Raw genomic sequence first — 22,366 nt, 5'->3', positions numbered from 1 at the left:
AAGGTTTAAAAGCATTAAAGAGGGAAACAGCAGTCGTAATAAATAAAGAGAAACTGCAGTAAATAAGTCTGGGGGGGGGGGGGGGGGGGGTAAATGGATCTAAATAAAAACAATAATTAATATGTAATGTAATATAATATTAATAATAATAGTAATAATATCCAGTTCTTTTCATGTTGAACACGAGAGTGGGGAGGGTTGTGATTGGCTCAGTACAGACAACAAGGAGATCTTCTCCCACTGACCAGTGTCGACACACACACACACACACACACACACACACACACACACACACACACACACACACACACACACACACACACACACACACACACAGGGCTGCAGCCTCGCGCCACGCTTCCACGCACGTTAAAGCAGACGCGTCCGATCGTAATTCGCCACCTGAAACGCGAAAAAACCACAAAGCGAAAAGTTCCACGACGACAACCGAAAAGCTTCTGTAAACATGTGAATGCAGAAATAACAACAACAACAACAACAACAACGACGACGCTTTAACTGAGGAGCTCTCAGCGACGCCGTGAGACCGGAGAGGAAACAAGTTTCGATTTGTATTTAATTTTTATTTATTTTTTTAAATCGTACCCACGGAACGGAGAGAAAGTCGTTATCGCAAGAAATTAATCCCAAATCCTGCAGCCACACACACACACACACACACACACACACACACACACACACACACAGTGGAGTCGACGCCCGTTGTAATGTTCGGCGTTCGGAGATCAATTCTGTACATGCAGTCAATTAATAAAGCGATTGAGTATACAAACATTTAGATTACACATTGATTACATCATTCATCTTTTTGTGTGTATATATACATATACATACATATATATATATATATATATATATATGTATATATATATATATATATATATATATATATATATATATATATATATATGTATATATATATATATATATATATATATATATATATATATATATATACACACACACACAATATGCATCTTTTTACTCCCGTTTCAAAAAACAAAACAAAACAAAAGGTTTGACCCCGACGACCTGACCTCCACGCGGTCGACTCGCTGACGATCGTTGGAGTAGAAGGCGAGAAAATCTAACCAATGGGTGGGGTGGGGTGGGGGGGGGGGGGGGGGGGTGGGGGGGGGGGTGTGGGGGGGAGGGGCTGCGATTGGTGCCAGTCCGGTGCCGGTGTGGCGACTCAGTCCCCCAAGATGACTTTCACAAAGGTCGCCACGTCGGTTTCTTTGGCCTCGTGGGAGGTGAAGAAGGGAAGTTGCTGAGGAGGAAAGACCACACGGATTTAGTCTGATGACATCACATCTGGCCAATAGGACGCCCCCAAAAAAACGCCCACGGGGAGGAGAGGTGGGAGCTGAGCTAACTCCACTACCCAGCATGCTCCTGGGCACAGAGGCCTGGATCCACCGGATTTTTAGTGTTTTTAAGTGTGAAGCTGTCGGCCATATTATCTGCCCAGAGAATTTTATTTTTCCTTATGATGCAAATTCAAACAAAAATGAAGAATGTTCTTGTTCGTTACGGCTGAATTTATGTTGTGCATATTAATAAATGAATCCCCTGAATGGTTTATGGGCTGCAGCATCACAGCTCCATGCAGGAGCCCGAGAGGCCTTTCAGAGCCGCGCGCTGGTCTCAGGGCGCCCTCTGGTGTCTGACTAGCGGTACTGCAGGAAACACTCACCATGAGTTCTGTGTAAGTCGGCCGCTCTATGGAAACTTTCTTTAAGCTGCAGGAGCAGAAGAGAAGCGTTAGTTCAGTTTTCTAAAACGTTATATGTTTAAATGTGTATATGAGGCATTATCTTATTTAATATGTGCACATGCTCAAACACTGTGAACATTGCATGAAGCCGGGGACCAAAGAGAAAAATATATTCTAGCAATGAATCCGATTACCCAGAGAGTTGCCGATTATCTTCAGCTCTTTTCAAAACAAAAGCACGAGGAATATAAAAGCATTTAAAAATGTTTTTCAGAATAAAGCTGGAGGAGATAATCAGCCTCGTGGAGGGAGAGATAATAATTAAAACATAAAAAAAAAAAAATACTCACCACAGAGCGGAGAAGTCCGCGAACTCGGGGGAGAACTGGTCGGCAGGAAGTTGAGGCGACGGTTCCTCCACCACCTGCCTCAGCTGCTGGAACGGCGTTCCCCACGAGTCGTACGGGAAGCGCAGGATGGCGAGCTCGATCTGAAAGAGAGGTCACGGAGTTCAGGACTCGCCATCGACCCAGAAACCCCGTGAGGAAGGACGAGACTTTGGAGTTCGTCCTTTTATTCTTACAATATTTCCGATTTATTAAACTCGACGTCAGCAAAACATGGAGTTGATCAACAGAAAACTAAATGGAGCGTTTTTGATAATTGATTATTCTTCATATATTTAAAACAATAAAAATGTAATAAAATGTGAAACGCTAAACACAATTTAAAAAAATCAACAACAACATTTTTTTAACATTAAACAATTTCAAATAAATAAAAAATATATATAGAAAATGTTAAATATATAACATGTTAAATATATAAAAAATGTAATTTAAAAAAATCAGAAGAATTCAATTCAATTTTTTTTTTTATATATATATTTTTTGGGGTTTTTTTAGATTTTAATATAAAAAGGTAGATGTGTACAATAAGCTCTTATTAAGAAGGTGGAATTTAATCAAAGGAAATGAATACGATGCAACTACGTCTGCATGTAAACCCACATCTCTGAACGTCCAGGTGGCTTTGGGCTTCTCGAGGCTGGAAAATCACCCAAAGTGCGTTTTTTATTCAACGTACTGATTTGCTCACTTTCAAACTCTCATAATTCATAATGAAACTGTTCTTTTTCACCGTTTAAAACTCCCCCGGCCCACCAAACACTCAAATGAGTTGCCGAGTCCTCGACGCCAAAAGTCAGACTTGGAAATTTGCAAATGAGAAAGCGATGAATATTTAACGACCGATAATAAAAACGTCTAGACATGACATAGAACAATAATACATTTTGTATTACGAGTCGTTTTCACGCCTCACGTAATGAGACAAAGACAATAAAGCTCATTTACCAACGTGATCCCTAAGCTCCAGATGTCAGATTTGACGCTGTAGCCATTCTGGTTCGTCTCGGGGTTGATCCTCTCCGGCTGCGGGACAGAAGGAAGGGTGATGTCACTTCAGGCTCGGTTGTTAGGGACGACTGGCACACTTCCGTATCATCGTAAACCCCTTGTTCAACACACACACACACACACACGCAAGCTAGCTACCTAGCTAACTTGCTAAATGCACAACACACACACAGACACACAACTAACAAGCTGCTAAATACGTCACCTTTAGCAAGCTAGCTAACTAGCAATCTAGCTAGCTTGCTAAATGCACAACACACACACACACACAACTAACAAGCTGCTAAATATGTCACCTTTAGCAAGCTAGCTAACTAGCAATCTAGCTAGCTTGCTAAATGCACAACAGACACACACACACACACACAACTAACCAGCTTCTAAATACGTCACAGCGTAGGAAAGCACGTTGCTATCGACAAGCTAGCTAGCTAGCTAGCTAACTGGGTAAACATTCAGACTTCCATCCACACCAAAGACCAACTTTGTGTACAGTCAACGCTCTCGTCACAGATTTGGAAAACACATCGCTGTCGTCGGATATTCCAACCAATCCCAGTTCCGCGGCAGTCAAAAGAAGTAGCCAATCACAGCACAGTGGGGCGGGACCATGTTTGTTAGTCCGTGTAATGACTATTCTCTCCGTTTTGGTGTCCGGCTAGTCTCCAGTGGACACAGTGGATCTCTACGATGCCCCCGAGGACGTAAACCAAGAACGATCGGGGGGCCGCACAATGAGCTGAAACTCACTTTGAAGAACCTGCAAACTAACTGTTGTTCGTGCTCACCGCCATGTAGGGCTTGCAGCCGGCGTCCATGGTTTTGGCCACGGAGTCGACCAGGTAGCCGCTGATGCCGAAGTCGCACATCTTCACCTGCCCCTGGGTGTTGATCAGCACGTTGGACGGCTTCACGTCTGCAGCCCGGAGAGAAAAGACGCGGTGGTTCAGCGGCGACGTGAAGGCAACACGGCGGTCGTTCTTAAAGGGCCAGCGTCATAAATACGACTGGAACCGTTTGCTCAGAGGTTGAAGCCACTTGGCTACAAATAATGTCAACTTTATCTCTGCTGACTGTTCAAATAATGCTGCAAGTATCTTTTTTTTCATCTTTCCAGCTAGCCATTTATTTCCATTCTGCACGGCAGGCAGGCTCTTTAAACATACTTGAGTTTTGTTAAAACAACTTTTAAAAAAAGGTCGATGTTACACGATCGCTGCCATATTATGCTTTTAATCTCTTTAAACTTCTCGAGGACGCCTCCGTCACCGCGACAGGGAGGGAACCGAAAACAGAAACCCCAAAAACAAGGATCTGAAAGATAACCGTTAGATGCAATTATATTGATAAACGGCAGATTCATTTTAAGTCATAGCTCAGAGTGAACTTGACGCTCACTCACTGTAATGGATTAAAGGACTGCTGATAGATTATTAATATCATACGGAAATCAATGGAACTCAATGGCTGCCCGAAAAGAATCAGAATAGAAAAGACGTTAACATTTAAAAGAAACTCAAGCAGTGCCGAGCCGATGAGCGCCGGCCCTTTAATGAGAGCCGGATGGAGAGAAGTGGACGCCGTCTCCGAGGAGGTCTAATGGGTTTTCCACTCGGACTCTTACCTCGGTGTATGACTTGCAGATTGTTGTGCAGATGCTCCAGAGCTTTTACGATCTGCAATGACAAAGTCTGTTAACCAGAACGCCAGAGTTGCTCAATTAAGACGCATTTTTAAGAAAAAATAAATAAAAAATGACGTGAAACCCACCGAGACGGCGATCTTTCCCAGGATGTCCTCGGGGATCGTCATGCCCTTCTCGATCACCTGCTTGTAGAACTTGTCGAGGGACGTGTCCATCAGCTCCATGCAGATCCAGACGTCGCCCTGGCAACAGACGAGTCAAATTTAGCACCAGGATGCATTCCAGACCAGAGGGGGGGGGGGGGAGGGAGAATCCCCCCCTCAAGTATTTATAGGGCAAACGAGGAAATCCTGAAAAGGAAGTTGTCTGCATCCGAATGTCTTCACAGGTGTTCGTGACTGTTTTGTTGTTTATGATGCAGATATCATCAATGCATTATAAACATACTTATAATGTATGTTTATAATGCATTATAAACATATGTATAATGCATTATAAACACACTTATAATAAACATATGTATAATGCATTATAAACATACGTATAATGCATAATAAACATGTATAATGCATTATAAACATACTTATAATAAACATATGTATAATGTATAATAAACATACGTATAATGCATTATAAGCATACTTATAATGCATTATAAACATAAGTATAATGCATTATAAGCATACTTATAATGCATTATAAACATACTTATAATAAACATATGTATAATGCATTATAAACATACTTATAATAAACATATGTATAATGTATAATAAACATACGTATAATGCATTATAAGCATACTTATAATGCATTATAAACATAAGTATAATGCATTATAAGCATACTTATAATGCATTATAAACATACTTATAATAAACATACGTATAATGCATTATAAGCATACTTATAATGCATTATAAACATAAGTATAATGCATTATAAGCATACTTATAATGCATTATAAACATACTTATAATAAACATATGTATAATGCATTATAAACATACTTATAATGCATTATAAACATACTTATAATGCATATGCATTATAAACATACTTATAATGTATGTTTATAATGCATTATAAACATATGTATAATGCATTATAAACACACTTATAATAAACATATGTATAATGCATTATAAACATACGTATAATGCATAATAAACATGTATAATGCATTATAAACATACTTATAATAAACATATGTATAATGTATAATAAACATACGTATAATGCATTATAAGCATACTTATAATGCATTATAAACATAAGTATAATGCATTATAAGCATACTTATAATGCATTATAAACATACTTATAATAAACATACGTATAATGCATTATAAGCATACTTATAATGCATTATAAACATAAGTATAATGCATTATAAGCATACTTATAATGCATTATAAACATACTTATAATAAACATACGTATAATGCATTATAAGCATACTTATAATGCATTATAAACATAAGTATAATGCATTAAAAGCATACTTATAATGCATTATAAACATACTTATAATAAACATATGTATAATGCATTATAAACATACTTATAATGCATTATAAACATACTTATAATGCATATGCATTATAAACATACTTATAATGCATTATAAACATAAGTATAATGCATTATAAGCATACTTATAATGCATTATAAACATACTTATAATAAACATACGTATAATGCATTATAAGCATACTTATAATGCATTATAAACATAAGTATAATGCATTATAAGCATACTTATAATGCATTATAAACATACTTATAATAAACATATGTATAATGCATTATAAACATACTTATAATGCATTATAAACATACTTATAATGCATATGCATTATAAACATACTTATAATGCATTATAAACATTCATAATGCTTTAAATCTGCTGATAGTGTGAATACAAATTATTAAAACAATAATTATCACACATTAAAACCATTTCATAATGATTAACACTTTATAAGAGTATTATAATTATCATAGTTATTAATACACAATAATCCATTCATGATTATTATTATAAATCACTGTCATAAAGCATTATAATGTAAATATAAAGTGTTCATTGTTATATTTCAGTAAAGAATGTTGTGTTTAATATTTTTTTCACTTTGATGCTTTATAACAGTGGATGTAATAAATTATAAAAATATTATAATATATTATAACTATGGGAAGATAAAATGCATCGAAAGTTATTTTAATGTGTTATTATTATTGTTTATTTTGCGTAAATATTTATGTCTTATTATTTAGTAAATTACGTCTTTTTATGATAGTATTGATTGATATAGTGCTGTGATTTTTATTTAAAATCTCTATCAATAAAAATATATATATTTTATATATTAATAGAGATTTAAAAGTTTTGTCTTTCTTTGATAAATAAGAAAATCTTCCCAACAAAACTCATTAATTTCCGTTAACAAAAGAACATGAACTCCCGTCGAAATACACGTGAAATCCCTCATGAACCAGAGGAAGTGAACACGATGATGGGTAAGAGCAGACGTTCAAGGCTATTTGTTGGTACTGGACATTCAGCCCAAACAATACCTCTCTGAACAGCGCCCCGTAGAAGGTGACGGTGTAGAAGCAGTCCACGGTCCTCATGGAGATGTCCAGGTCCATCAGGAGCCTCTTCTGCTCCTGAGTATTCACTGTGGCCCGGATCCGCTGAGGGAGGACGGACAGGAAGTACAGCTTCAAAACAACAGACCTCTGGTTGTATAGAAGTATATGCTTCATGTGTTGAAGCTGCATTCTCTCTCCTGACCACCAGGGGGCGACTCCTCTGGTTGTATAGAAGTCTATGCTTCATGTGTTAAAGCTGCATTCTCTCTCCTGACCACCAGGGGGCGACTCCTCTGGTTGTATAGAAGTCTATGCTTCATGTGTTAAAGCTGCATTCTCTCTCCTGACCACCAGGCGGCGACTCCTCTGGTTGTATAGAAGTCTACGTTTCATGTGTTAAAGCTGCATTCTCTCTCCTGATCCCCAGGGGGGCGACTTCTCTGGTTGTATAGAAGTCTATGCTTCATGTGTTAAAGCTGCATTCTCTCTCCTGCCCACCAGGGGGTGACTCCTCTGGTTGTATAGAAGTCTATGCTTCATGTGTTAAAGCTGCATTCTCTCTCCTGACCACCAGGGGGCGACTCCTCTGGTTGTATAGAAGTCTATGCTTCATGTGTTAAAGCTGCATTCTCTCTCCTGACCACCAGGGGGCGACTCCTCTGGTTGTATAGAAGTCTATGCTTCATGTGTTAAAGCTGCATTCTCTCTCCTGATCCCCAGGGGGGCGACTTCTCTGGTTGTATAGAAGTCTATGCTTCATGTGTTAAAGCTGCATTCTCTCTCCTGCCCACCAGGGGGTGACTCCTCTGGTTGTATAGAAGTCTATGCTTCATGTGTTAAAGCTGCATTCTCTCTCCTGACCACCAGGGGGCGACTCCTCTGGTTGTATAGAAGTCTATGCTTCATGTGTTAAAGCTGCATTCTCTCTCCTGAACACCAGGGGGCGACTCCTCTGGTTGTATAGAAGTCTACGCTTCATGTGTTAAAGCTGCATTCTCTCTCCTGACCACCAGGGGGCGACTCCTCTGGTTGTATAGAAGTCTATGCTTCATGTGTTAAAGCTGCATTCTCTCTCCTGACCACCAGGGGGTGACTCCTCTGGTTGTATAGAAGTCTATGCTTCATGTGTTAAAGCTGCATTCTCTCTCCTGACCACCAGGGGGCGACTCCTCTGGTTGTATAGAAGTCTATGCTTCACGTGTTAAAGCTGCATTCTCTCTCCTGACCACCAGGGGGCGACTCCTCTGGTTGTATAGAAGTCTATGCTTCATGTGTTAAAGCTGCATTCTCTCTCCTGACCACCAGGGGGTGACTCCTCTGGTTGTATAGAAGTCTATGCTTCATGTGTTAAAGCTGCATTCTCTCTCCTGACCACCAGGGGGCGACTCCTCTGGTTGTATAGAAGTCTATATAAATGACTCTACTTCTCTTGATGTATTCCCTCAGTAAACATTGTAAACATTAGTTTTTGGTCTCAATCTCTAGTTTCAAGTCTTCTTCAATACAGCGTGATGTTCATTTAGTAAATTATGATCATTTAGAGTCAAACAGACCATAAAGCACGATGCTTTAGGGGCGGGGCTACAAGGTGATTGACAGGTCGACACCAGAGACGTATACGATGTCCCCACGTCCCTCCTCCTCAGTTCTAATATGGCTCACCTTGACCGCCATGATCAGGCCGCTGGGCACGTGCCTCATCTTGTCCACCACGCCGTACGCTCCTCGGCCGAGCTCGCAGATCTGCTCCAGGTCATCGGCCTTCACCTCGAAGTTCTGCCCCGCACACAACGAGGGCACAAGGTCAGAGGTCAGAGGTGGACGTAAGCGTTTGTGCTAGTATGTTTTTAAAAGAACATCAACATTCTGTACACATGACATCTATTCTTCTGTCCATCCGGGGAGAGGGATCCTCCTCTGTTGCTCTCCTGAAGGTTTCTTCACTTTTTTCCCTGTCAAAGGTTATTTTTGGGGAGTTTTTCCTGATCCGATGTGAGGTCAAAGGTCAGGGATGTCGTATGTGTACAGATTGTAACGCCCTCTGAGGGGAGTTTGTAATTTGTGATATTGGGCTATACAAAATAAACTGAATTGAATTGAATTGAACATCTGACTGCACTGGGAGGGGAAAACTCAATCTCAACCTCAAATCTCATCTCCTAACATTATGAATCTTCCAAGAATCGATTCGCTACAAAAGAACCTCGACATTGCTACAAATGGACAATAATCCTACTCACAATTATCTGACCCATTCTGGTCCAAAATGTTTCATCACTGTGTCACTCAAACACAATAAATCATTCACTTTGTGCCAATGGAAAAATCCACTTATTTGATGCGTTTAAAATCAATATGTTTACTGCCTGGGGGGCGATAAAAGGCATTCCAGTCTCCCCACGATCAGAAGTGTTCAAAGCGGCCGTAATGTTCACCGGGCCGTTGTTTACGGCTAGCCGACGCTTTGCCCAGTCCGAGGTAAGAGGAGGAGAAGCATCCAAAATAAAGATTACCTTCTCTCCGATGGTCACGCAGGCTTTGGAGTCCAAGTCTCTGGGGGGTCTGAAACACACAGACTATTACTGATAAAACACAATAAACACAATCAATTTCAGAAGAATGCCTAAAAGAGATAATTAATTAATTAAATGGAAAAATGTTAAATACATTTTTAAAATAAAAAATATTTTAAAAAATATTAAATTCAAGAAATCAATAAAATCACGAAATTAAGGAACAAAAATCAATTCAAAAAATATATTTAATAAATATTCGTTTGAAATAAATACAATTTAAATTAATTAACATTTCAATTTTAAGATTCTTTTTTTAATTAAAGATTAAAAAAGATAAATAAAATGCAAAACTATTCTATTAAAGAATAAACACATGAAATGAATTAGGAAATAAATCAAATTATTCAATTAGAATTTTCTTTTTCCAATTTAGACAAAATTATAACATTTCAAAGATAACTGAAATAACTAATTGAACTTCAACTAATAATTGTAACTATGTCAAAGCACTAAAACCCCACATCTACATAGAGGGTGATGAGGCTGAAGGTCACATGAAGGGCCTCTCTGCCTTCTGAGGTTCACGTTAACAAGAACAAATAAAAGTCTTGTGTTGAAACTGTCATGAGAAAAAAGACACTATGACCATCCTTTAGCATCCTTAAACAACCATAAACATTCTTAAGCATCCTTAAGCAACCATTAACATCACGTAGCATTCTTTAGCAACCATTAACATCCTTAAGCATCCTTTAGCAACCATTAACATCCTTAAGCATCCTTTAGCAACCATTAACATCCTTAAGCATATATTAACAACCTTTAACATCCTTACACATCCTTTAGCAACCATTAACATCCTTAAGCATCCTTTAGCAACCATTAACATCCTTAAGCATATATTAACAACCTTTAACATCCTTACACATCCTTTAGCAACCATTAACATCCTTACACATCCTTTAGCAACCATTAACATCCTTACACATCCTTTAGCAACCATTAACATCCTTACACATCCTTTAACAACCATTAACATCCTTACACATCCTTTAACAACCATTAACATCCTTAAGCATATATTAACATCCTTTAGCATATATTAACAACCTTTAACATCCTTACACATCCTTTAGCAACCATTAACATCCTTACACTCCCTTTAACATATATTAACATCCTTAAGCATCCTTTAGCAACCTTTAACATCCTTACACATCCTTTAGCAACCATTAACATCCTTAAGCATCCTTTAGCAACCATTAACATCCTTACACTCATTTTAACATATATTAACATCCTTACACATCCTTTAGCAACCATTAACACCCTTAAGCATCCTTTAGCAGCCATTAACATCACGTAGCATCCTTAACTATCCTTTAGCATCATTTAACATCATATACCATCCTTAACTATCCTTTAGCATCCTTTAACATCCTTTAGCATCCTTTAGCATCCTTTAACATCATATACCATCCTTAACTATCCTTTAACATCCTTTAGCATCATTTAACATCATATACCATCCTTAACTATCCTTTAGCATCCTTTAACATCCTTTAGCATCCTTTAGCATCCTTTAACATCATATACCATCCTTAACTATCCTTTAACATCCTTAACCATCCTTTAACATCATATACCATCCTTAACTATCCTTTAACATCCTTTAGCATCCTTTAGCATCCTTTAACATCATATACCATCCTTAACTATCCTTTAACATCCTTAACCATCCTTTAGCATCATTTAACATCATATACCATCCTTAACTATCCTTTAACATCCTTAACCATCCTTTAGCATCATTTAACATCATATACCATCCTTAACTATCCTTTAGCATCCTTTAACATCATATACCATCCTTAACTATCCTTTAACATCCTTAACCATCCTTTAACATCCTTAACCATCCTTTAACATCCTTAACCATCCTTAACCATCCTTTAACATCCTTAACCATCCTTAACAATCCTTTAACATCATTTAACATCCTTAAGGAGTAAAGAGTCTTACACTGCGGCGGGAGGAGGCTGCTCAAACACCTCCTTGGGGAGCTTGAGCACCGGCTTCCTCTTACCTGCAAACACACAAAGCACATCATTAGAAGAGAACCTTGAGAGAAGCCATGTGACCATGTCAGAGATGTTATTGGTTGAGCGACGGTGAAGGTCTGATCAAAATACTGAGTATCGAGATACTGCTTCAAATAGATTTTTAATTGATTGTTTACATGCAAACATGAACGTGGTTATGTCACATCGCAGAGAGCTGTGATGTTCAATGTTACAAGAGAACCAGGACAGGGGGCGCCAGAACCAACACTACCACTTTAGTCCACAGGGGGCGTCAGAACCAACACTACCACTTTAGTCCACAGGGGGCACCAGAACCAACACTACCACTTTAGTCCACAGGGGGCGTCAGAACCAACACTACCAATTTAGTCCACAGGGGGCGCCAGAACCAACACTACCACTTTAGTCCACAGGGGGCGTCAGAACCAACACTACCACTTTAGTCCACAGGGGGCGCCAGAACCAACACTACCACTTTAGTCCACAGGGGGCACCAGAACCAACACTACCCCTTTAGTCCACAGGGGGCGTCAGAACCAACACTACCACTTTAGTCCACAGGGGGCGTCAGAACCAACACTACCACTTTAGTCCACAGGGGGCGTCAGAACCAACACTACCACTTTAGTCCACAGGGGGCGCCAGAACCAACACTACCACTTTAGTCCACAGGGGGCACCAGAACCAACACTACCCCTTTAGTCCACAGGGGGCGTCAGAACCAACACTACCCCTTTAGTCCACAGGGGGCGTCAGAACCAACACTACCACTTTAGTCCACAGGGGGCGTCAGAACCAACACTACCACTTTAGTCCACAGGGGGCGCCAGAACCAACACTACCACTTTAGTCCACAGGGGGCACCAGAACCAACACTACCCCTTTAGTCCACAGGGGGCGCCAGAACCAACACTACCCCTTTAGTCCACAGGGGGCACCAGAACCAACACTACCACTTTAGTCCACAGGGGGCACCAGAACCAACACTACCACTTTAGTCCACAGGGGGCACCAGAACCAACACTACCACTTTAGTCCACAGGGGGCACCAGAACCAACACTACCACTTTAGTCCACAGGGGGCACCAGAACCAACACTACCACTTTAGTCCACAGGGGGGCACCAGAACCAACACTACCACTTTAGTCCACAGGGGGCACCAGAACCAACACTACCACTTTAGTCCACAGGGGGCACCAGAACCAACACTACCACTTTAGTCCACAGGGGGCACCAGAACCAACACTACCACTTTAGTCCACAGGGGGCACCAGAACCAACACTACCACTTTAGTCCACAGGGGGCGCCAGAACCAACACTATCACTTTAGTCCACAGGGGGCACCAGAACCAACACTACCACTTTAGTCCACAGGGGGCGACAGAACCAACACTACCACTTTAGTCCACAGGGGGCGCCAGAACCAACACTACCACTTTAGTCCAAAGGGGGCGCCAGAATCAAGACACTTAAAGTTCCTCACAGTAGCTTTAAGTAACAAAAGCTATGCATTGCATGAAAGAATTAGGGCTGCAATTAACGATTGTTTTCATTTTTATTGATCGATTATTTACTAGATTGGTTTATTCACTGATTTATCGGTAAAATGTTAATGACGTCGTCCAGTCAGTTTTCTTTCATACAAGACAAGAAATGAAGGACACATTTGGGAAGCAGAAACCATAAAAAGAAAAAGAGCTCGGGTTTATTCCCGTGATGCAGCTCATCTGTGTCTTGACGCCTCTCAGCATCTCAGTAGTAGAAGACGGATGAGCCCCCAGAGGACGGCCGAGCATACCGCAGGATGAAAGCTCTCTCTCTCTGAACAACGACTTCAACATCTATTTTTAGGGTTCAAGAAGAAACTTCCCATACGTGCCGAGTGACGTTGTATCTGCAGGTTCAATGTCACAACGGTCCAGAGCAAAGAAACCGTCTCACTGATGCAGAGGGACTCGAACCGCCGGCAGCAGCCAGCGCGTCACACCCAGCGCGTCACACCCAGGTTTATATAGCGACCGGCCTCGCTGATGACTTACGTTTGGACGCAGCGAGCGACTCCAGATCCTGACTGAATGGAGTAGGCGCTTAGAGGAAGAGGAGGAAGAGGAAGAGGAGGTCTGGCAGCCCAGGTGGGCGCGCTTCATCTGGAGGTGCTGCACTGGAGGATTAATGGCCAGGCGCCGTGTTAACGGGGCGTCACAGGTTGCTAAGGATGTGACTGTGTGTGTGTGTGATTGTGTGTGTGACTGTGTGTGTGTGTGTGTGATTGTGTGTGCGTGACTGTGTGTGTGTGTGTGTGTGTGACTGTGTGTGTGTGTCTGTGACTGTGTGTGTGACTGTGTGTGTCTGTGTGTGTGTGACTGTGTGTGTGTGATTGTGTGTGTGACTGTGTGACTGTGTGTGTGACTGTGTGTGTGTGATTGTGTGTGTGTGTGACTGTGTGTGTGTCTGTGTGTGACTGTGTGACTGTGTGTGTGTATGTGACTGTGTGTGTGTGTCTGTGTGTGTGTGTCTGTGTGTGACTGTGTGTGTGTGTGTGTCTGTGTGTATGTGACTGTGTGTGTGTGTCTGTGTGTGTGTGTCTGTGTGTGACTGTGTGTGTGTGTGTGTCTGTGTGTGTGTGACTGTGTGTGTCGTCTCCACACAGCATCTGGCTCAAACCTCCTCAGACTGGGCTGACCTGCTACAAGCCAGTTAACTGCAAAGTGCACGTTAAGATCTGTTCTGACAAAGGAGGGGCAGCCATGTTGGATCTGCCCCTGATGTGTGCACGTGTGTGTGTGTGTGTGTCACCATGAGCAGCTGACACACCAAAGCTTTAAAAAGGTGATATTTAAGACCGCCGCCCTTCTGATGTCATGACGCGCTTTTGAAAAAGTTAAACTAAAAAGGTTGCTGTCAGTCGAAAAGCTGTCCTGAAGGCATGATTGAGACACACAATCACACACACACACACACACACACACACACACACTGCAGGGCGGGGCTCCGCTCTGCTATGCGGCCTTCGACCGGTGGCCTCTCGCTGCCTCCCGCTTGCTCCACTTTGCAAAGCAGCTTTGTTGCACTAAAAATGTCAGTTTGAGCCCCTCCTACACGCATTCACACAGACAACAATAGCAACTGGAAACCACACACACATACGCACACACACACACACACACACACACACACACTGAAGGCCAGTACACACTCAGAGAAAGAGCACCTGCACAGTTTCCTCTAAAGTGTTTCTTTACTGAACGATTATTGTCAACCTGCATCAGGTGCTGATTGGCTGAGAGTCCAACAGGAAGTCGTCATCGTCATCTTTCCAGCGACAATTTTTTGGGATTGTTTGCAGAAAATAACCTCCGTCAAACAAACGTTTATGATATTTAAATGTTTTGTTCATCAAGATGATCTTCAGAAATTAACTTTAAATGATGTTTGAAGTGTAAAGTAAGGCGCTAACGTTAGCCTGACCACGGTCACATGACCTATGGATGCATTCCCTCAGTAAACATTGTAAACATGAGTTTTTGGTCTCAATCTCTAGTCTCAAGTCTTCTTCAATACAGCGTGATGTTCATTTGGTAAATTATGGTCATTTAGAGTCAAACAGGGGATGCTTTAGGGGCGGGGCTACAAGGTGATTGACAGGTCTCTAAGCAGAGCTGTATACGGCGTCTCTACGTCACTTCCTGTTCACTGGTTGAAAAAAAAAGGGGAAAAAAAAGGTCAAGAAGTCGGCCAACTCTCCGAACTCAAGTCTTCAAAACGTCCACAAACCGATGAGTGACGTCACCATGACGACGTCCACTTCTTAGCCACGCATGGTTGCTCCGTGTGACACGGTAACCTCTGTGACATGTGAGCCGATCTCTGGATTGGATGTTAAAACGTTTCTTAAAATGCCTCCACAACTCTCTCAAGAGGCCCGTGTTGAAGGCTCGATTCAGGCTCCAATGGATCCAGCTTCACGCCCAAAAAACGAATCACTTCCTCTCCGCTGGACGCTGACTCACGGGCGGGTCGCCAACAAACCGCCTCGTCAGCAGAAGTCATGACAACGCGAAGAGAATTCATGAACCCGACACGGAGCGACGTTGGTGACGCAGCAATTAGAGCTGAAACAATCAGTCAATCAGCTCAGTCACCATTTAGGTAAAAAGGCCAAAAGGAAATCACAGATTTCATCTACTTGAAGGGGAATATTTGCTGGTTTTCTTAATCATTTGTGACTATATCGAATAATCAAGAAAAACTGAGAATTATTGTTGTGTTTCAGCTGGTAAACTTTAGCTTCCTGAAAAGCTGCATCATGTTTGCTAAAATGTCAAAGAGTCAAAGTATTAAGCAGCATTAAGTATTAAGTAGCTCCGGCCAGAGCTGCTGCAGCATATGCATGCATATATATATATATATATATATATATATATATATATATATATATATATATATATATATATATATATATAAATAAATAAATAAGTCAAAATAAATCTATATATATATAAATAAATAAATAAATAGGTCAAAATAAATCGCTGTGCTTTTAAAAGTTATATGCAAACGTTGAGACTTTATGTTTGGAGAACTTTGTGCTCTTTCTTAAGGATATTCAACCTTTGTTTCTTTATAAATCATTTAATACTGGACTTCTGTCTTTACAGGGTTTGTATGGAGGCAACAATCTCGTCTGTGAATGTGAGTTTACAGATAATCACAACCCCTCCTCGTCACGATGGAGGTTGGTTTTTACGGCGTTTCGCCGGTGACACCTACAGTCTACAGATCTCTGGGTTCCACTCGCCGAGGCTCGTGTCAACAAAGCGTTGGTCCGGCATCCGGCCGGATGAGGAGTGCCTCAAAGAGACACCCCGACCCTCACGAGGGGATCCTCCCACGCCAAGCAACCGCCCCAGGAACGCACCTCTGGGTGCTCTAGACTTAGAAACGCATGACATCACGGCACAATAATCGTTCCATGTCGATTTCATAATCAGATTCAGCCCTACTTCAAGCCGTACTTTAGACACAGTGCATGAAGGCTGACGAGGGGACCCAGTTATCAAGCTATAAATATCCCGTTCTCCCGATTTCGTTACATAACTCAAAACACACAATTCCTTCCTTTATTCCTGCCGAGCTCAGCATCAAACCGTCCCTCTGCGGTCGGCAGTGTGGGTTAATTAAAAAAAATGCAGTCACAGCGATCAGCAGCACATCGAGCGTGCAGAGCAAAGGCCACAGCGAGGCCAGAGTGAGGCCAGAGTGAGGCCACAGCGAGGCAAGAGTGAGGCCACAGCGAGGCCAGAGTGAGGCCAAAGTGATGCCAGAGTGAGGCCACAGCGAGGCCAGAGTGAGGCCACAGCGAGGCCAGAGTGAGGCCAGAGCAGAGGCCAAAGTGATGCCAGAGCGAGGCCAGAGTGAGGCCACAGCGAGGCCAGAGTGAGGCCAGAGTGAGGCCACAGCGAGGCCAGAGCAGAGGCCAAAGTGATGCCAGAGCGAGGCCAGAGTGAGGCCAGAGCAGAGGCCAGAGTGACACCAGAGTGAGGCCACAGCGACACCAGAGTGACACCAGAGTGAGGCCACAGCGACACCAGAGTGACACCAGAGTGAGGCCACAGCGAGGCCACAGCGAATGCCAGAGCAGATAGGTGTCTGCCACACCCGAAAGCCATCAGCCGTCTGCATGCACGAGCAGGAAATAAATAACGCTAACAGGAAAGGTTTGCAGGGTGGTGCAGAAACAGAGATGTGTGTGCGCGTGTGGGCAGATGACAGCCGGCCTGATTGATAACAAGACACACACACACACACACACACACACACACAGCGTGGAGTCGACGCCCGTTGTAATGTTTGGCGTTCGGAGATCAATTCTGTACATGCAGTCAATTAATAAAGCGATTGAGTATACAAACATTTAGATTACATCATTCATCTTTTTGTGTGTGTGTGTGTGTATATATATATATATATATATATATATATATATATATATATATATATATATATATATATATATATATATATAATATGCATCTTTTTACTCCCGTTTCAAAAAACAAAACAAAACTACCCCAACAGTTCCCTCAATGGAATTCCACATAGCTGGAGGAAGACGGCTCAATCACAGACGGGGGAAGCAATGAAGGTCAGGAAGAGACAACACAGAGATCAACACAGGACAGAGGGAGGGAGGAGAGGGGGGTGAAAATAACTCCCTCGGCCACGCTGGCAGCGTGCAAGATACTCTACACCTCCAAAGATGGCCGCTCCTTCAGGTTACAGCTGTCGGAAGCTCCTTTGGGGATGGTGCACTCGGCTCTAGTTGTATAGAAGTCTATGCTTTATGTGTTAAAGCTGCATTCTCTCTACTGACCACCAGGGGGCGACTCCTCTGGTTGTATAGAAGTCTATGCTTTATGTGTTAAAGCTGCATTCTCTCTCCTGACCACCAGGGGGCGACTCCTCTGGTTGTATAGAAGTCTATGCTTCATGTGTTAAAGCTGCATTCTCTCTCCTGACCACCAGGGGGCGACTCCTCTGGTTGTATAGAAGTCTATGCTTCATGTTTTAAAGCTGCATTCTCTCTCCTGACCACCAGGGGGCGACTCCTCTGGTTGTATAGAAGTCTTTGCTTCATGTGTTAAAGCTGCATTCTCTCTACTGACCACCAAGGGGCGACTCCTCTGGTTGTATAGAAGTCTATGCTGTTAAAGCTGCATTCTCTCTACTGACCACCAGGGGGCGACTCCTCTGGTTGTATAGAAGTCTATGAGAAAATAATTAAATTATAGTTCCATAGTATTTCAGTTGTATTGGCATGAATGGCCTCCTGCTGTAGAAATGCACTTTTCTAATGACAAAGCACAATTTCATAATTCATAGCTAATTATTTCACAGTTGCCATGACAACATGGGACAGATGACAGCAGCATGTTTACGGATTCGTCGATTGTTTATTTATTGTTCAAGGCCTTTATCAAGTTAAATGTGAAACAAAATGTACTTATTTTCTATTTTTAAACTATTATCTAACATTTGTTCAGTAAAGCTTATCAGGAGATGAATCGTTTATGCACACACCATTTATTTAACTTGAACTACTTGCATCACAGAACTCGGCTGACAGGTTGGAAACGTCCGGCATGTCGTAGCTGCAGTCTGAATGCACACACAGTCAAACCCCCCCCCACCTCAGAAAAATAGAAGTACAGTAAGTGGATCATGTGAACAATGCTCTGAACAATTCCATTGTTACTGCAGAAAAATACACGCAGGGCTGGAGACGCGACACTGGACTTGAGCATCTGAGCCCATGAGAGAGTGGAAGGAAGCCGGCAGCGGAGCGAAGAGACTTCACGCCGTCTGGCAGCATTTCAATAAAACACAAGGACGCAATGCTTATTTTAGCTTCGCAGATTTGTACTCATTTCCTTCAGAGGTCGTAAGTTACACAACACTTTAATGTCTGTGGAGCTGCAGCTCTCAGCGCACAAAGAACAGAGTGTTCTTCACACAGGATCACAAATATGTTTATCAGATTCAGAATCTCGCTCACAGGCGGCAACCTCCAGTTCTGAAGAGTGAAGCCGATACTTCATGTGTTAGAGCTGCATTCTCTCTCCTGACCACCAGGGGACGACTCCTCTGGTTGTATAGAAGTCTATGCTTCATGTGTTAGAGCTGCATTCTCTCTCCTGACCACCAGGGGACGACTCCTCTGGTTGTATAGAAGTCTATGCTTCATGTGTTAGAGCTGCATTCTCTCTCCTGACCACCAGGGGACGACTCCTCTGGTTGTATAGAAGCCTATGCTTCATGTGTTAGAGCTGCATTCTCTCTCCTGACCACCAGGGGACGACTCCTCTGGTTGTATAGAAGTCTATGCTTCATGTGTTAAAGCTGCATTCTCTCTCCTGACCACCAGGGGACGACTCCTCTGGTTGTATAGAAGTCTATGCTTCATGTGTTAGAGCTGCATTCTCTCTCCTGACCACCAGGGGACGACTCCTCTGGTTGTATAGAAGCCTATGCTTCATGTGTTAAAGCTGCATTGTCTCTCCTGACCACCAGGGGACGACTCCTCTGGTTGTATAGAAGTCTATGCTTCATGTGTTAAAGCTGCATTGTCTCTCCTGACCACCAGGGGGCGACTCCTGGTTGTATAGAAGTCTATGCTTCATGTCTTAAAGTTGCAAAACGTTAAAAAAAAACTTAGAGCAATCGATTAATCTGCTGTTGCTTTCAGCTCTAGATGAGTGTGTGTGTGTGTGTGTGTGTGTGCTTCCTGCATCGCACATCATCAATGAACACCAACAGAAACCTACTTCTGCTCTACAGGAAAGTCCCGAAACCGACTCATTCATCTACAGAGACCGAAAATAAAAACGTCTGAACGTTATTCATCCTCATGAACCGGCTGCAGGGAGACGGTTCCTCAGTGTGGCCGGCTGGAGGAACAATGGCAGGCCGGGGCCATCGGGGGCGCTCTCTCTAATACTTGTGTGTGCGTGCATGTGCATGAGCGTGCGTGCATGTGCATGTCGTGCAATGATCCAGCCTCACTTTGGACTTCTTGAAAAGCACACATTGTGCCCGAGCTGCAGCCGTTTGTTTGTTTTCCTGCAAAACTGCGTTCATTGCAGACCTTCAGAGCTGCACGAGCTCAGTGCTGCTGCGTGATACAGAGTGTGTGTGTGTGTGTGTGTGTGTGTGTGTGTGTGTGTGTGTGTGTGGGGAGGGGGGGCGGGGGGGGGGGGGGGGGGGTCAAAGTGTGGCATGCCCGCTTTTCCTATGCACGCTGAGGAGGAAAAAAAGGGGGCCGGCCATCTGTAGACACGCAGCCAGGGGTTTGACACGCATCCCGGGGGCCTGGACAGAAGCAGCTGCTGACAACCCTGCTTGGGAGACTGACGCCTGAAGAAGCCCCCCCCATGTTCTTGAACGCACCACCGCTTAAACGCTCATAAACAAAATCCTATTATTAGATGTACATGTTCTGCTCCACGAGCAGAAGCAAATCAACAGCCTGTAATGAATAAAAATTTTTAAAAAAAGAGTGGAAAAGTTGACCCCCTGACAGCTGCAGGCCGCCCTCCTGCAGCCCGATGCCATTATTTACCTTGAGCAACGTGCACGAGCAGTGCGCATCGAATCGTGCAGAGCTCATTAGAAACAGCGCCCCCCCCCCCCCCAAAAAAAATCTAATCTCGTGACTGTTTCCGAGGCTCGACATCACTGCCCGTGCGCCGCGTCAACAGGAGCGAGCGACACGCAACACGCAGCAGCAGCAACACGCAGCAGCAGCAACACGCAGCAGCAGCAACACGCAGCAGGAACTGTGCACAAGGGGGAAACATCCGAAACAGGAAATGCCTCTGACCCCCTTCGACAAACCGACGCAACTTAAAAAAATTAAAAAATGCACCGGCCGCGCTCGAGCCCGCTTTGCAAAGCTGGGGGGGGGGGGGGTGCATGTTGCAGACCGTGCAGCCGTGATTGCATGTCGGGTAGTCGGTGCACGGGATCGGGTTCGTGTCCTTACCTCCCTTCGGCTGAGACATTTCCCCTCTGCTCTGATGAGGGGGAGGGGAAGCACAAAAGACTTTGCCTTCTCTCTCGCTCCCTCCCTCCATCGCCGGGAGCTCCTTCGAAGCGGGCTCGCTTTGCACAAAAAAAAAAGATGCAACAACAACAACAACAACACGCACACACAAAAAATACGAGCCTTCGATCTACATGCACTTGGGAGGCTTTTTGTGCGTCCCGGAGCGCGCGGCTCGGTGCAGGCGGTGTGTGGTGGTGGTGGGGGGGGGGGTGCGGGTGCACGGCTCCTGCGGGGGGGGGGGGCAACGAGGTAATTGCGCTGCAAAAAGAAAATGCTCCTCCTCCTCCTCCTCCGCAGCTACATGATGGGCCGAGGCTGGCAGACGAACGCTCCTAACTTGGATCAGTGTGAGCCCCTTGCGAGAGAAGCGCTCTTCCTGCTTGGCGGCGCAAGGGCTCACGGGAAACGTAGTCTTTGCGGCGTCCACGGCGGCGGACGTGTTTTACGGGTTTTGCTTTGAAAAAGGTGACATTTACTCCAGTCATGCGCACTGTGTATCGACTACATGTGAATTTAATATAAGATATTGGGATATTACTACTGATGCATTAATGTTAAGCAGTATTTATTAATTTGTTTAGCTCGTTTTATTTACAGTTTTGGTAATGCATTTATAAACCGATTGTATTATGAGTCACGTGGTGCACGTTAGAGCGGTCTAAATAAATCTAACTTGAGTTAAATGTGTTTTTTTATTTATTTGTGAGGTGATGAAGACATGAAATCACAAGACAACTTGTCAGTTTACTTTAAAACGTTTA

General features: G+C 43.0%; 1 protein-coding gene across 1 annotated transcript; it reads right to left on the bottom strand.

Moving 5' to 3' along the window:
• Positions 1-1,163: 1,163 nt before the first annotated feature.
• On the bottom strand, positions 1,164-21,982 carry map2k6 (mitogen-activated protein kinase kinase 6). Its single transcript, XM_034558798.1, has 12 exons — positions 21,543-21,982; positions 11,938-12,001; positions 9,913-9,961; positions 9,062-9,175; positions 7,382-7,501; positions 4,927-5,043; positions 4,781-4,832; positions 3,945-4,072; positions 3,094-3,171; positions 2,089-2,228; positions 1,718-1,763; positions 1,164-1,291 (listed from the first exon to the last, which is right to left on the bottom strand). The coding sequence occupies exons 1-12, from the start codon at positions 21,631-21,633 to the stop codon at positions 1,214-1,216; spliced, it is 1,077 nt and encodes a 358-aa protein (XP_034414689.1). The 5' UTR covers positions 21,634-21,982; the 3' UTR covers positions 1,164-1,213.
• Positions 21,983-22,366: the final 384 nt, after the last annotated feature.

The sequence above is a fragment of the Cyclopterus lumpus genome, chromosome 19 (assembly GCF_009769545.1).
Source record: "Cyclopterus lumpus isolate fCycLum1 chromosome 19, fCycLum1.pri, whole genome shotgun sequence".
Lineage (NCBI taxonomy): Eukaryota > Metazoa > Chordata > Actinopteri > Perciformes > Cyclopteridae > Cyclopterus > Cyclopterus lumpus.
The sequence above is the reverse complement of the archived record's forward strand: the minus strand, read 5'-3'. Positions and strand labels throughout refer to the sequence as shown.